The sequence below is a fragment of the Atractosteus spatula genome, chromosome 7, assembly GCF_055471065.1.
Source record: "Atractosteus spatula isolate fAtrSpa1 chromosome 7, fAtrSpa1.hap1, whole genome shotgun sequence".
In the NCBI taxonomy this organism is placed as follows: Eukaryota; Metazoa; Chordata; class Actinopteri; order Semionotiformes; family Lepisosteidae; genus Atractosteus; species Atractosteus spatula.
This window is the reverse complement of record NC_142712.1, coordinates 4,713,223-4,728,678: the sequence shown is the minus strand read 5'-3', so window position 1 is coordinate 4,728,678 and position 15,456 is coordinate 4,713,223. Positions and strand designations below refer to the sequence as shown.

The following is a 15,456-nucleotide window of genomic DNA, read 5'->3' as shown; positions in this document are numbered from 1 at the left end:
AATTTCCTGTTATTGTAAATCAGTCTCACTTCGATTGCTTTGTGTTTCATTGTCGTCATCTGATTTATTTTCTGCCTCGTTTGCCTCTATCTTCCGTAAGGTATCTTATTTTTGTTTCTTACTGCATTGGGCTAACAGCAATAAACTTCATTTATATAGCGCATTTAAAAGCAATTATCTCAGAGACCATTATGTGCTCCAACTTTGCTGGGCTACAGTAGTTACAATAATTTCGCTTGCTTTTGTGCTACAGCCCAAACCGTCTTCGGTCAGCTGATGGGAAGAGGGGGTGCTTGCACAATTTTGCTTAGCTTTTCAAATCTTGGCACGTGTGTTTTGGACCGTGGAGGAAAACCAAAACACCCCCACGCAGCCACGGAGAGAACGTGCAAACTCCCCACAGACGGGTCCGAATTGACACTACCACCGTGTCGCCCCCTTAGAGCGATAATATAATAACATTCGTATCGTGCTTTTCACCCGCCGAGGATCTGAAAAGATGTTTTTCACATAGGAGGAGAAAAAACTTCATCCACTACTAGAGTGCGGACATTATGTTCAGCATCCCCACAGCACAGCAGATCGGGTGCAAACGTGAGGGATTGCTTGGCCAGTTGGATTCAGGGTGGCCAGACTGCGCACACCCCGAGTGGAACATGTGCAGGACAGCAGGGGTAACGGTTAACACCTGATCACCACCCTGGATCACCGAAGTGGAAATTCTTGTCCCGAGGCAAGAGCGCCACCTACTGGTCCACCTGCGCCACAGCCCAGACTGGCCACCTCGGCAGCCGAGACGTGATCAGATCAGACAGACGGTAGTGACGCTGCTGGGAGCGCTTCCTTTTACAGTGTGCACTGCATTATATACAAGGAAGACGTTCCATGCTGTAGGTCAAAGAAAGACTACAAAAGTTTCGGCCGAGGAACCTTCTTCTTCAGAAGGCCTCCTTTGCTGACGCAGCTACCTACTCGAACGTCTTACGTAAAATGCAATCGAAGCAATATCTGACTTCTGCGTTTGTGAAGATTCCTTTAACCACAGGCTTCTCCAGTTCCGGTCCTGTAAAAACCTCAATCCCGTTAGTCAAGCAGGTCGCCCTTAATCACTGTTTGTTAAAGGTGGGGATTACTTGCAAACTATTGCAAGTATTGCAAATTATTGATCAATTAAGCAAGTTTTCTTAAAATCACGGTCAATACGCATTACCATAATCATCGAGGGCTAAAGGGTATCGCTAGTTGTTGTTCCAAGGAGTCTCCGAATAGCTTATTCGATCAAATCGCTTGTTTTAATTTTAACACCTGTTTTCCAGGCCTCAGAAACGGATTATTTAGCGATTACCAAATAAATGCAGCTGCCGGGCGTGGGCTTGTCTTGAATTGGGATAGGAGACTCGCACAAAGAATAAATACAGGCGTAACAGCAGCGGGCGCTTAAGAGGGTTGTTCCGGGACTCACGCAGTACTGTGCGCTTTTAGCAACCTTATTTACATAGGCGCTTAGGTCAGGATACGGGAGCTGCATCCCCAGAGAAGCCATGCGTCTCGGGTTGCTGGTGTTGAACACGGTCGCGCTGCTGGCGCTCCGGAGGGCGGCAGCGGCTGGGGCTGAAGTCCTCGTCGGCGGCGGCGGCCCCTCCGTTTGCGGCAACAACCAGCCGTACAGCCTCGGCGGTGTGAGGACCTCGGCCGCCGACCTCTCGGAGTCTCTCCCCGAAGGTACAGAGTTCACGCCCCTTAACTGTCACCTGTGTCCCGGCTCTTAAGGTCATCGCCTAGAGGGGCGAAGCTTGTCGACTCCGATGTGTTTGCAATAACGTTTAAGTATTGACTTGTATTCACTTGTGGGGAGCTGCAAAAGCAGCACTGGTATTTGGGTGCAACAGGGGGTCGTTCATCACTTCTGGCTTGAATTGTTCATCAGTGCCTTTACGCAGCGAATGAGTGCGTGTATGAGTTCCGTGCCCGTGTCACGCCAGTGTACAATTTGTATTATCTCCTTAACGCAGCCGGAACACCGCCTGCGTTAGCTCTACGTGCTGAAATTAGTTTGTTCTGGAATATATTGTAGCGTATACAGGTTCTTTCGGGACAAAGGACTAGTGGAGACGCGATTAGTGAACCAAGCGACAGCTTTTATTTTTCTGACCAACACGCACAAAACCCTATACAAGCGCTATACCACATGAGGAGACTGACGGAACACGTACACAACTTAAGGGTGGTCCCTCTTTAACAGGCCATCAGCTGACATGGCTACACCGAACACTAAAACTGCTATGACACGATTTACATATGCAGAGTCAGCTGCTGGTCATCGTGCTGACCCTTGGACTCTCCCCGGCTACAGCTCCCAGCCTGCCCAGCGGTACTATAAGCGCCTAGGGGCGCTTCCTCCTCACCACCGGGCGAGGGCGTTACAATATATTGTTTAATTAAAGTCCAGTTAGCATTGAACAGCTGGACTGTTTTTAGATCAAATGCAGTGAATTTACATCGTATACTTTTTTTATATGCGATGAAGGGGGAGGTCTGATTTATTGGTGAATTGGGGGCAAATTCAGGATTGCCTGCTTCAAGCTCTTGAAAGTAGATGTAATCTTTATTTTAAGTGGTAGCATGAGTCCTACAGGTCCTCGATTTCTTAGGAAGGAAAAAGCTCTAAATATCTGAATGGTACTTATCTATTACCACGCTTCACAATTTAAGGTGTGCAGCTATTATAAACAGTATGGTACGGTTGACTTTTTTTTACTTTTTTTCAGTTCTGGGTGAGTATATCTCGTCTTTTTCATGCAGCATTCTCTTTAATGTATACCCTAGTGTGGTTGTACTTTTATTATTGACACTCCTTTCACGCAGCCGACAAGAATCCACTTGACCTGACTTCTTAATCGAGTGTTTGATATCCATTTACGGTTAAATACGTATGGTGGCGCTGTTGCAGAGATGTTGGATTTTCCTGAATGCAAGGTGAACTCTTCTCAGGAAGGAGGGGTTAGGTAACTGGACTACTAACCAGAAGACTGTGGATTCAGATTCTAGGTGGGACACTGCTATTGCGTTATTATATGTAATTTTCCATTGAGGAATGCACGGGTCTGTTCTGTGACTTGCCCTGCTGTATAAAGACTAAAACAAATCTCCGATAATCAGATGGATTCCTAATACTTGGAGTGGCAGTGAACTTGGTAGTGAGTTCTTGTGAAAGAGGCACAGGACTGAACTTTCTGGTTTATCTACTTTTAATACTGTTAAATTCTTCAGCTGTGCTTTGTCATGTCATTTGAGCTACCGGTGCGCTTGGTAACTTACTGGTGTATGAATTAAAAAAAACTATTCCTGTGGATAATCATGGCAGGTATGTTTCTATTTTTTGTTGTAAAAAAATCCTGATTCTGATTGAGGCTTATTAAGATAATTAAGAACTGACTACTGGATAGTAATTTTGTCACTTCCAAAAATTAGTGATCTTGTGCTGCAATTTTCCCCCCCCTCCCCCCCCCTGAGCCGTGTCTATTTGTGAATCCCTCCCATTCTATTGAACAGCGCATTTGTCTTGATCTTAAATTACTTGGTTAAACATGTAAGAGGGAGAGTGACTGACTAACATTTGAGCTGTCCTTATCTTGGACTGGGGAGGGCCAGCTTTCTGGCAGGTGCTGCTTCTTTTAAGAGCAGGGAGCAGTAAAACTGATCCATCCATGAGCTGATTTGGGTCATTAAGAGCTCGGCTAGACTGAAAAGCTGTAGATGCTGGACCTCCAGGATTTGGGAGCCCTGACCTAGACTATTTGTCAGGGCTACTCAAACTGGACTTAACTGAAGTGGCAACATCTCTGAAATGATTGCTACTGTATATTGATCCTACCACTGAAGGAGCTGGTAACCCCATCTGCACCACTGTGGTGTTTTGAGAGCTGCCACACGTCTAGAACACACCAGGGCAAAACAATATTTCAGTCTGTAGTTTGTAGATCTGTACTGTTCACTGAGCTTGGGAAGTCTCTTTGATTTGAACTCCTCTTGCATCCAGATACTTTTCCCCTAGAAGAAGTGTTGCTCTTTCTGCTTGTTCCAGTTGGAGAGTAGAGTAGATGGTTGATGGGCGTGATTCTCCTCCAGATAAGGTGGTTTCCTATGACGAGCTGAAGGACATGCTGGGGAGGCACGCTGTGCAGCTGTTTGATGTCCGAAACCCTGATGAGTTTGCTTCAGGGAGGATTCCTGGATCCACAAACATTCCTTGTGAGTATTGGGGGTGGGGGGGGTGCGCACAGCAGTTCAGTGAAAGGAAAATTCTGCTGTTTAATCTGCCTGAGGGCCTCTCTGATAAAATGCTAGCTTTACTGCTTTGCTTCATGTCTGGTGCCTGGCTGTTGGTAAAGCAGGCTTCTGTCTTTAATTCTTGAGTGATGGGTGTATGGGTTTGTGCTTTTTAATATTCCCTTGGTAGTGGGGAAGCTAGAAGAGGCCTTGAAGCTGAGCCCAGAGAACTTCAGACGGCTGTACAAGGTGGACTCCCCCAAGAAGGACGACGCTGACATTGTCCTCCACTGCCAGTCGGGGCGCAGGAGTGCCATAGCCCTGCACACCGCAATGGGCCTGGGATACACCCAGTATGTAACCAGAACCTCTTCTCCATCAGCCCTAATATCCAGCACTGCAGTCCCTCAGGTCCTGAATTGAGCTCGTCCTTGGGAGAACTGTTGACTTGGTGCAGACCGATCTCCCGGATATTGCCTGAATTCCAGGAATATCCGACAGCCAATTTTCTGCTTTGTCTGTTTGAGCCCGAGGTATGGGAGAGGGGGTGCAAAATTATCTAATGTGTGGTGTTGACACTTAAAGCTGTGTTTGTCTGGTTATATTTGTGTGCTGAATCTTTTCTGTTGTCTTCCGATGACTATGGAGACCAGCCTGGCTAACCGCAGTTCCCTGTCACTATGCTTTAGGGCCAGGCACTATGCTGGAGGGTACAGCGAGTGGTCTCGGCGCCAGGGGAAATGAGGGCAGCCCCCCCCGGGGAACTGTGTGGTTCGGCTGGGGGTGGACGTCCTCCGCAGGAGGGACCACGTGCGTTCCATCAGACAGCTCGGAACCAGCATCGACCCCTTTTCCAACAACAGGCCTGCGTGTGCAATGGAGGAGAGAACTCGATACAGGGGAGTTGCTTTCCCTGTTTTTAAATTTCCCCAAGACACTATAGTGCGTCTGGATTTTAAAATGTGAACTATACGATGCAATAAAGGATGGTTGGTGTTTTTAAGTAACTTGTGCACTAGCCCTCCATTCCTGCCTGTCTGCGTGTTGGTGGTGTTCAGGGTCACCTCTCTCCACACCACCCAGCTGAATGGTCAGCCTGCTTTATTTCCAAGTCCAAGCTAGCTTTGATTACCTGCAAACCACAAAATCCCAGACCCTTTGCATGTCACTGCCTGGATGTTTCCATGGGGAAGGGGTAAAGGTCTCTGTGGTTACTGTTGTAACATTTAACTAAAAAGTACAAGTGCCAGATCCAGTGCTTTGAATTTTAATGGGTTGGAATTGGACTCTTGCCTTCTCATTCTCAAGTTTTAAAAAAAGACTTGGTCCAATAAGCTTGATTCTAAATGGAGTTCTGCTGCTTTATAGGGTGGGCAGCAATGTATTAAACTTGCTCTTACTTTTAAGAGGGGATTTTGGTTGAAATAGCCCTAAGTTTGAGAAGGGGGGGTGTACTTGTAAAAACATACCAGGCAAGGGCACAGGGAGAATAATGGCAACCATTTATTAAACTAATGCTGGCTATATTTACAATAGGCATGCAGTGAAAGACCAACATACCAATCTCTTTGGAATGAGACTACTTTCAGAAAATAACTAATCCTCCAGGTGAGCCTGCTCTCTCCCATGCAGTTATAAAGGAAACATTCGTGTCTTTGGTTGCTAGTAGAAATACATGCAGGGCAGATTCAAAGTGGAAACTGAAATTGCTTCACCTGTCCAGAAAAAGAGCTCCTCTCTGTGCCCCATGCCTCTGTCCATCAGCCCAGACTCCAGCGGTAACGGGCTGTAGCCCGTAGTGCTCTCCTCTCGTGGCTCTTGTCCTCGGGAAGATGTTTTTCCTTTCGTCTCTTTTTCAGACCAAGTGGCCTTAAAGATACATGTGCTGCTTGTGGTCCACTCCACCTCCATATGGTTTCTAAATCCAGTTACCACCCCTTAGATGCCTGAAGATCCTCCTTTACCTAACTCTTTCAGCCATATTGGTGGCTGAGGGCTAGCAGCCCTGTTCCAGGGGACCCTAATTAATGCAACAAAGACTCCCCAGCATACATACTACTGCAGCCATTGTAGGAGCAAGATTACAGTGGTGTCCATTAGTTTTGCCAATTGATAACTAGCAAGGGCTGTGCAGGTCTGATTTGACTGTGCCCTATAATGTACACTAGGTTGTTTTTTCCATATTTACAGAAGCATTTGTACTGTGTGTTGCTGATTTACAACCTCCACCACTGCACTTTTCCTGCAGTTTAAGCGTGTGTGTGTGTGTGTATTGCTGCAGTTACAGTCCTGGGGACACAGTATAGTGAGCTGCCTTTTAGTGATGCAGTGGAATAGGCTATTTACCTGTACACCTAGACAACATTTGACCTGTATTACAGTAAGTCTTTAAACCTCAGCAATCTCCACCGAGTCCTGCGTGGCCCGTGAACGGGTCACCAGGGGACGCTGCTGTCCGACAGCCATGGGGGGGAAAGGAGGGAGCCTGGTGGCTGTCCGGCGCTTGTCTAGCTTGGCTGACTGAGCTTGGATGGCTGAGTCAGCACATTGAAGTAGTCCTCCGAGGTGTCCTCCTCCTCTGGCTCGTCGCTGGCCTTGGACGGCAGGCTGGGGGCGGTCTGGGGGCCCTTCCCGATGAAGGACTGCTGGACGATTGGGGAGGTTCCCGTGTGGACGGCCACGTGAACTGGGTTTCTAATGCGGCGGTTCTGCCTCTGTAAGACACAACGGGGAAAGTTTCAGCGCTCTAGGGATGGTGGCCGTGCGTGCTGTCCTGTTCCAAAACCCAGATTGGCACCTCCCCAACGTGCCAATACACCGACCTGTGCAACGTTGACCCTACTGCGCCTCTTAAAGACTTAACGGTACAGGCGCATAAAAGAGAATTAACGTGGAAAACATTTTATATTGGCTAAACTGAGCTACGAAACGGGAGGTATCGGTGGAGAAAAATCGGAAGCGCAGCTTGTCCGTGTTTGTCTGGCGAGGGTCGGTGTAATTCCGGAGTCAGGCCACTAGAGGGCCACCACGCGTAGACCTTTTGCACATGAAGAGTTTTTGATGCCAAAGTAGACTTAAATGACATAATGAAAACTAATGCAAAAAAAAAACGTTTCACTAAATCCATTCACTAAAATGTACACTTCTCCTCCCCTTGTATTCATGTATTTAAGTGTTGCTTTCTCTATCATATATTTCAACAGGATTTAATGTAATGTATTCATAGTAGGTTTACTGGAAGCACACGTTTACTTGAAGGAGTTTAGGAAAACATTTGAGCCGGTGCCGTATCCAATTCGCTATCCCCTTGAAAATCGGATACAGACACAGATGGCCGGGAGATAATTAGATGCGACGCCTACCAAGGAGGACGCATTCCACGTTCTGGAGTGTTTTGCAGAAGGGACATTTACGAGCGGCTCTGAAGTTGCTCGAGTTAAACCGGACTAGGCATCGAGCCGGCCGGTCCCCATTGAAAAGGAAATTGTCTTCATAAATGTGGTTAGCAGCTCAGCAGGCTGCAGACACCACAAGTTCCCTGCAGCAGGCTGCAGACACCACGGGCCTACAGCCCGGCCTTCGCCGCCATGGACTGTCCGACTGAGCTCCAACTTCTCAGAAAGACAACTCTTAAAGGCACAAATGGTGCTTCTGACTCGCAACAATAACATATTTGGAGATGAGTCACTACTACTAGGGGAAAAAAAAAACTTGTTTTCATTAGAGTGTTTTTAGCAGAACTGGGAGGAGGGGGCGCCCTGATTCGTTTTTTTTTACAAAGAATCCGCGAGTTTCGCTACGCGCGATCCTTGTTCGTGATGCGGGTTCGTCGGTCGACTTGAATTTTGTTTGCCGTGGTTTTACTTTCGCAACGCCGGCCTGCACAAGTGTTGAAGAAGCGCTGCGACATACCTGGAAGTAAATGACCAAGGCGATGAGACCGAAGAGCACCAGTCCGCCGAGCACAGGCACCGCAATATACGGCATCTTCAGATGGGCAGGAGATGGCGCATCTGTAGCTATGAAACAGAGCAGACAAGTAAGGAGGGCTCAACCATTATTTCGACACTCAGCATTCAACGTGTAGGGCCTTTAGATGAATTAAGTTAGTAACACCTAATCGGGTTGTAAATGAATTTACAGCTGTTGATGAATCACGTTGCACTGTTTTGGACACTTGGCGGGGCAGCTGTCTCTCGCCTTTCTAGTTTATCAGAGATTAAAAGAAGATGACTGGTTAAAAAAAAAAGTTATGAACGTCAACATGTATTTGAGAAGGAATGTTAAATTAGATGGCATATTGTAAAAAAAAAAGTATGAAAGTCACATTAAAATGTGCTGCTTTGTATGCATTTTATAATCTATCGTTTAACAGTAAGCGCAATGCAAACCCAGCAAAATCACTAGAAAGTCTGTTCCCCATCTTGACAAAACCTGCTTTTTTCAGGTTCTGTTTTCGGTCTCACTCCAGTACTGCAGTGTCAGCGACCAAAGGTGTTAGCTCCGCGTGACGACATGTTGCACGCGTGCTATTCTCTAACAGGTCACGAGAGGAAAAAAACAGCGGTGCTTTTCAAGGGTGGAAACAGAGCAAACATTGATCACGCCGAGGTACTGACAGAGCAGTGGGTGCTCTTTTTACAAACAACATCACGGGGCTCAAAAGGCAATTGTCACGAGCGAAAGCGTGGGTCGCTTATTGTAATTGGTTACAAATAAAGCATCAGAAAATATAAGAGAATTGCTTTTCAAAAAGCAGAGAGCAGAGAGCTGTGAAAAGAGGCTTCAGAGCGATTACTGCTGTACAAAAGACCGGATATGTATATTCTAATTCGTCATCCTCTGCATTTGTATTGTGTCTCTATATTTATACGGAGTGTCAAAAGCCTTTAATCACTCCATCCTCGTGAGTGAGTTTGCAGAAATACAATGTGCATAACGCAGGTTCTGGGTATCACGTTTTGGGGATCATTTTGATTAACTGATCATTTATGACTGAGTGTAAATCGCCTCAGTCACAGGTGATGTTGACTGTCAAGCCGGCTGACAATCGAGATTTAATCAGAAACGTAAATTGGAACCAGTATTCTGGAGGCGGACGAAGTGTAGTGTTACTCACTGTGTGGGATATTCTTACCTGGGACGACATCGCAGCCAAACACAGACATCACAGCGACAGGCCATGATGTGAGACACCTCCCCAGAATCAAAGAGAGTGTCTGGGCAGGAGTGTCTCATCCCACAGAATCCCTCTTGGAGTGACTGATCAAGCCATCAAGTCAGAAGATCTCACTTCCTGCTCTTGATGTCATAGCAATCCAGCACAACTAATCGCACCCTCGGCCTCGTGCAAGCCGTTCTTTCTTCAGTCACAAGGATATGATAGTGATGCCCTATGTGCCCCTTTGAGCATCTGAGGGATGAGCTGGGATAATGTGTTGAATCTACCAGTAAACGAGCACCTTCTTGCCCAGGCTCTACAAGGGGAGCGGGACAGAACCACCTGCAACCTGGCGCAAACAGGTGTAGCAGACCTACCGCTGGCTGTACTTCCAGTGGACGCCACGCATGGCTGTAATCTGTGCCTCTGATGACTCCCTGATGATGACCAACATTAATCAGCTCTATGAATTTGCCAGTGTCGTGCCTATTGAATAGAATGTCGTCGGTGCTGCTACATAAAAAAGTTTGTTTTTTCTTATAATACAAACTGTGCAATGTAGCACAGAAAAGTTATTTTTGTGCTTACTATATATACTATATACATATGTTTTGGAGAACATAACTTTCTAGATACAGTGTCTTGTGAGCATGCATTCTCTATGAATGATGGGATTGCAAACTCTGATTATCTTTTGCAGTATTACTGCACTTCAGATATGGACGTTTTCCATCTTTCTTTTTGTCTAGATAGTCATATCTAGCTATAGACAGCTGCTTACCCTTACTGGCATGGCATTGCTAAAGTTGCTTGGTGAAGCAGGTGTAAAAATATATGTGGGTGTGTGTCTATACAGTCTCAGACATAAGCACTAGCAGCCTCCTTCTCTGATGATGTTATTTGCCTTTTATTTGATTCAGGGTACTAGACGTAGATGGTTAAATTCTCCCTACGGGAGTTTTTTTTCAAACTGTGTCTCTACTAACCAAAGAATAACATCATCACCTACAGTGGTAAAGGCTCGGAATGAGCTGCTTCTCCCTGTGTACATGCAGAAAATGAAAACCTGAGCAACAATACAGGCAGCTGTAATATCTTCAGAAGCAACCAGGTGAACACAAAGGCACTGTGCTGTTTTAGGATTTAGAAAAAAAAACATCTCCAGCATCCTACCTTTGAGCCGGTCTCCGAGCTGGAGAATGGTCCTGCCCTCCAGTTTTCCATCCGGGAACGTGGTGAGGATACAGCAGTACTCTCCCGAGTCGTTCCTTGTCACCTCTCCCAGCGTGAAGCTGGTGTTGTCGGCAGCTGAGATGCGGCCTGTGTATGCCTCCCATGTGTGCACTCCATACACCTGATGGAAAGTTAGGATCTTTTCTGCGTTGCACCTGTTCCATTCGGCCTGCTGTATCTTAGTCTCCTCTCGGGCCAGCGGGCAGGTCAGGGTGGCCGGCCCCCCCACCGCCACCGTGAGGTTCACTGCCATCACAGCCCCCTCCACCAGCGCGCCTTGGGCGGAAGAGAAGAGATGGGAGGAAACTCGCTTCTGACAAGCAGGCCATTACAGTCACCAGCTACCCCTGGCACTGATGTTTGAAGCAAGCAAGAAGTCAATCATTTCCCAAGGTCATCAGATAAGATCAGATCACTTGATTGGCCATATACAACTTCTTGTATTAGGAATTTGTCTTTTCACATACTCCAGCTTGCTCACCATGAGACACACAGACAGGGAGAGAAGCTTGAGGTCAGAGCGCAGGGTCAGCCATTTATACAGCACCCCTGGAGCAGTTGGGGTTAAGGGCCTTGCTCAGGGGCCCAACGGAGTAGGATTCCTCTGCCGGCCGCGGGATACGAACTGGCAACCTTCCAGCCACAGGCACAGATCCTGAGCCACAGAGCCACTGGTCCGCCTCTCAGTCATAATGAGGTACTGTATATAGTGTGTGCTTAATTATTTTATAAAATTATAAGGGAATTGAATTGCACATCAAGAGCTCATAACATATAACATACATGAGAAAGACACAGTACAAAACCATGATAAAAACAATGTCAACAACATTGCTCAGTCAGAACTCAATCCAGTATCACGAGATTAAAAAAGACGATTAGCTGATAAAGTGTCTAAAACAATAATAATAAGATCTCTACCTCCAAGCAATCTTTTTGTTTTTCAAGAATTGAATGCTTTTAGGTATAAATTAATTAAATGCTCACTTAGTCTTTATACAGGGGACCTGGTACCTCCTTCCAGAGGGTAGGAGAGTATATTCTAAATTATGCTATATAAATGCAATTTCTTCCAACTTCTTCTTGATTTAAAAAACTAATCACAATAATAATAAAAACTAGTCACTAAACTAATGATCACAGTCAGTTGTAATCGAAACAACTGACTGTAATTGAGTACTTTTTAAAAAAACACCCTACCCAACACTCAAGACGTCTGGCTATGGTTGAGTTGTGTGTTGTGTTGTGTTGTATTGTGCGACTCCACAGGATCACGTGTGGAAATGTGGCACGATGATAAGGGCTCTGATGTTTGCTCAGTCTTGTCTCCATCCTGAACAAGGTTCTTTATCCCAGTTGCTGTGTAACTCACTGGGGATCGCTGGGGGTTTAATCTGTGATGGATTAACTTCGTTTCTCAGAAGAGCGTCTCACCTAGTAAACTAGTATTCCCCCAGCTGCTTAGTGCTGCAGGAGCCAGTGAATTCAACAGGACCACAGCTGGTGTTCATAGCGGAGATCATCAGTCAGAATAACCACTGCTCTAAACCTGCATGTACTTCATACACATGAAGAGTTCACTTTAATGTTAGTGGTCCACATACAGTTAGGACTGGGGGTTAGACTTAGCTGCAGTATTTTTACTGGAGCGTGCACTCAGGCACGTGCATGATTTTAACCATTCACAATTTTTATACGGCCCCCATGAACTCAAGCCTTTCACTGTCAGAAACACAAGTATGAGAGTGTGTTAGTAGTACAAGTGATGACTCTTTTGGAATAGAAAATACAAAAATAAGACAAGATGGAAGAAACCAAAGGTAGTCTTCATAACTACATTGTCCAGGGGTTGTTTTGTCTCAGATTCAGAAGATTTGTAAAACAACAGAATTCCAGATGAAAGACTTTGTAGTTAGAACTACAGATGCACAGCGTGATTGTTGGTTCATGTTATTGGTGTAACACTTTCTTTCTATTTACTGTTTGCCTTTTCATTGTTAATAGGAAGACCACAACCAAAACATTTGAAAATATTGAGCTGGTCTAGTGTATCGCATGAACTGTATTTTCATTTTATCTCCAACACGAAATATATCAATGCATTCGCTAAATTGTCAGCACATTATTTTTGTTTTCAAATGTTTTTCTTTTTATACTTCATTGAATGCATATCACCTTAGCTGAAGGTGCCAGCAAACTAAATTAACACTAAAGTATGGATTTTTAACTTAAAAAACCCACTAAAAAGGAGATGAAACCAGATAAAAATATTTTTAAGTACAATCCTTTCTCGTTGTGTGGTGACTCATACATATTAGGAGGTACACACACTGCATTCGAAGCCTTTACACCAGCACAGATCTGGGGATTGGAAAAGGCAAGACCCCTCTTGAGCACCTTGTGTCACTAGATGGCCCCAGCTGTACAGTGAAAGCTCTGGTGGTGCCTAATAGGCAGCATAAAGAGATTTTTTAAATTAAAACAGTTGAATTTAAATTTCTGAAAGCGTGCTGCGATAATTCTACTCATACTTGTGGCGTTTAAACACTGGATAAGTTTCGGTTTGTTTTCTTCTCTGTTTCTTTTGACTTAAATATCACCGTCCCTCGTTTTTCCACACATCACAGTGCAAAGTGCGCCCGTTTTCATCTACAAGGAAGAGCCGATGGGTTTATGCTTACTCCACTACCTAGCCGGAGTCTTCTGCTGAAATGGGATCAGGAACGTGTCCCTCAGAGACAGAACAGTGCGACAGCACCTGCTGACAGGGCTGGCAGTGGCCCCCGCCGGCGAGATTGTGCTTTAGACTCACCCGGGGCAGCGCACACGCGCTCGGCAAACCGAGCACGAGACAAAGGCCAGAGCCAGGGGGGAGAGACACCCCAGTCTTACCGGACAGAAGGACGAAGCAGGCTTGCAGCAGGCGGCTTGCGGGCTGCCATCGCCGCGGCGGCGCCTCAGGAGACATGGCTTGCAGGCGGCGAAAGGAAGTGAGGGTAGCTGCGTGCACAGTCAAACTGAAAACAGGCTTGATGGGGGCTGAACAGGAAACCTTGAGCAATGACAAGAAAAGGCAGTGCGAAGTCTGAAAAAACAAGAGCAGGGATTGCCGTGTAAAAAAAAAAGCACTAGCAAACACAATTTATATTTCCATTAATTGACTTCTTTTTCCCCCCTACATGACTTTGTCACTACTGCCTTACTTTGTGTTTGATATGATTGCCTTAACAACTAAGAAGGGGCAGTGGGCTGTAGGCTGTGCTCTTAGCCTTAAACCCCCTGCAGTGGCTACAGAAGCACCCCTCTGCAAACCTTCCTCTTCAAGGGTCAGGGGTTATTTGCCTGCACCCCCTTCCAGTACTCGACAGTAAGTCAGTTCCCGAGTCCTGGTTTACTAAAGCACACACCTGGATATGACAAACGCTGGCACTCACTGGTCCACACTCCTTCCACGTCCCAGCTTTTCCTGTGTGTCGCCTTATTGTTTCCTAATGTTAGTGGTCTTTCTTCTTCTGTCAGACCCCCCCCTCTGGGTCTTAGTTCTTACATGTTTGTCCCCTTCTGAGGAAGACCGCATGGTCCTCTTCCCTCTGCCGGTTTTCCCTGGGCTCTGCTCTAGCTTGTGGTCATCACCCTCACTAACTCTTCATCCACTGTCTTCACTCATCACCAGACACTGGGGTATTCAATCAGATTAAATTGATGCTACCCAGTTCTCTCTCTTTATCTCACATCATTCTACTTACTATGGTCACCACACCTTAACCCTTCAATCTCACTCTCTTCAGCAGGCACGATGTCTTCCCTAACATTCCTGGCCGATCCTATTTGGCCAGGGACTCCTCTCAGTCTCATCCTTTTCATTCTCCGAGATCGCCAGCCTCTGGAACAGTATGTTCACCTCCTGTATCTCTAAACAAGGCCAAGGTGTGACTGATGGAGTATGTGGATAGTAATTAAAGTGTGTTCAGATATTTAGACAAAATGAAGCCAGGGAGGTTGGCCTCTGCACTAACACTTGGAGAAATGTGACTCAGCACTGCAGGGCTTTTTAATCTGACTCCTGTCTTCAGTGTCCTCAATACAGGATTGTCTGGTTTAGGTCCACATGAGCCTCCTTTCTCTTAGCGGAGCTAACAATTTGACAATGATAGGAAATTCACATTGTTTTGCGTTATAAATCCTTTCAGATTCTGCAGGACAGCAGCTCTTCAGGGACACTCATATCTGAATTCACCCTGCCACCGCTGTCAGCTCCCTGACTGTCAAGCAGAGCTGCCTCATCCTGCCAGCTGGGAATTTTCAGCTTCCTGGATTCTTTTAAAGAAACTGATTGAGTGATAAGCCATTCTCTTTTCTGCAAGATGTGCAAAAGCCAACATGAATGTTTGAAAGTCTTATAAGTTGCATTGCAGCTACTGACGCTGTCTGGTGCTTTTCTCCAGGTTGAGCTCCAAAGTCCTTCCATGGTGCTCCGCTGAGAGACTGAGAGCACAAGGTGTCACGCCGTGCACTCTCCTTCATCAACGCCATTACATTCCCAAACCCACTGTTTCATGATCTCATTCCTGACTGAACCCATCACATTCTCACAGGCACCAGATTCCACAGATTCTCACTCCTGGACCAATTATCCAAGCACGTCCCTCTCCCTTCACTATCTAAAGTTCCCTCACGCACCAAACCATGCTCACTAGTGAGAAGCCTCTTTTAGAGTTCTCTAGTGCACATTTTTGTCTAGTTAAATTTCCCGGTTTTTGGACTTAACTTTTCCCTTTTCGATCTCGTCTCTT

General features: G+C 46.0%; 2 protein-coding genes across 3 annotated transcripts; one reads left to right on the top strand and one right to left on the bottom strand.

Annotated features, from left to right (window-relative positions):
- The first annotated feature begins 1,226 nt into the window (after nt 1-1,226).
- LOC148830235 (thiosulfate:glutathione sulfurtransferase) lies at nt 1,227-5,272 on the top strand. Of its 2 annotated transcripts, XM_088922092.1 has the most exons (4): nt 1,232-1,722; nt 4,129-4,251; nt 4,460-4,622; nt 4,959-5,272. In XM_088922092.1, exons 1-4 carry the CDS (start codon nt 1,542-1,544, stop codon nt 5,011-5,013), a joined length of 522 nt encoding a protein of 173 aa, XP_088778218.1. In that variant the 5' UTR covers nt 1,232-1,541; the 3' UTR covers nt 5,014-5,272. The 2 variants fall into 2 exon arrangements, with proteins under 2 accessions (XP_088778217.1, XP_088778218.1); XM_088922091.1 differs by lacking the exon at nt 4,460-4,622 and having other exon boundaries at nt 1,227-1,722.
- A 490-nt stretch (nt 5,273-5,762) lies between these two features.
- LOC148830234 (T-cell immunoreceptor with Ig and ITIM domains-like) lies at nt 5,763-13,649 on the bottom strand. Its single transcript, XM_088922090.1, has 4 exons — nt 13,556-13,649; nt 10,604-10,939; nt 8,182-8,288; nt 5,763-6,983 (listed from the first exon to the last, which is right to left on the bottom strand). The coding sequence occupies exons 1-4, from the start codon at nt 13,629-13,631 to the stop codon at nt 6,777-6,779; spliced, it is 726 nt and encodes a 241-aa protein (XP_088778216.1). The 5' UTR covers nt 13,632-13,649; the 3' UTR covers nt 5,763-6,776.
- Nucleotides 13,650-15,456: the final 1,807 nt, after the last annotated feature.

Bases quoted from the DNA above. Each gene is read 5' to 3' on its own strand.
- LOC148830235 (XM_088922091.1), top strand. From the start codon at position 1,542: ATGCGTCTCGGGTTGCTGGTGTTGAACACGGTCGCGCTGCTGGCGCTC. The intron at 1,723-4,128 runs GTACAGAGTTCA...ATTCTCCTCCAG, and splicing joins CTCGGAGTCTCTCCCCGAAG to ATAAGGTGGTTTCCTATGAC. The intron at 4,252-4,958 runs GTGAGTATTGGG...ACTATGCTTTAG, and splicing joins TGGATCCACAAACATTCCTT to GGCCAGGCACTATGCTGGAG.
- LOC148830234 (XM_088922090.1), bottom strand. From the start codon at position 13,631: ATGTCTCCTGAGGCGCCGCCGCGGCGATGGCAGCCCGCAAGCCGCCTG. The intron at 8,289-10,603 runs GTAGGATGCTGG...TCTGTTTCATAG, and splicing joins GCTCGGAGACCGGCTCAAAG to CTACAGATGCGCCATCTCCT. The intron at 6,984-8,181 runs GTATGTCGCAGC...TGTGTCTTACAG, and splicing joins CCTTGGTCATTTACTTCCAG to AGGCAGAACCGCCGCATTAG.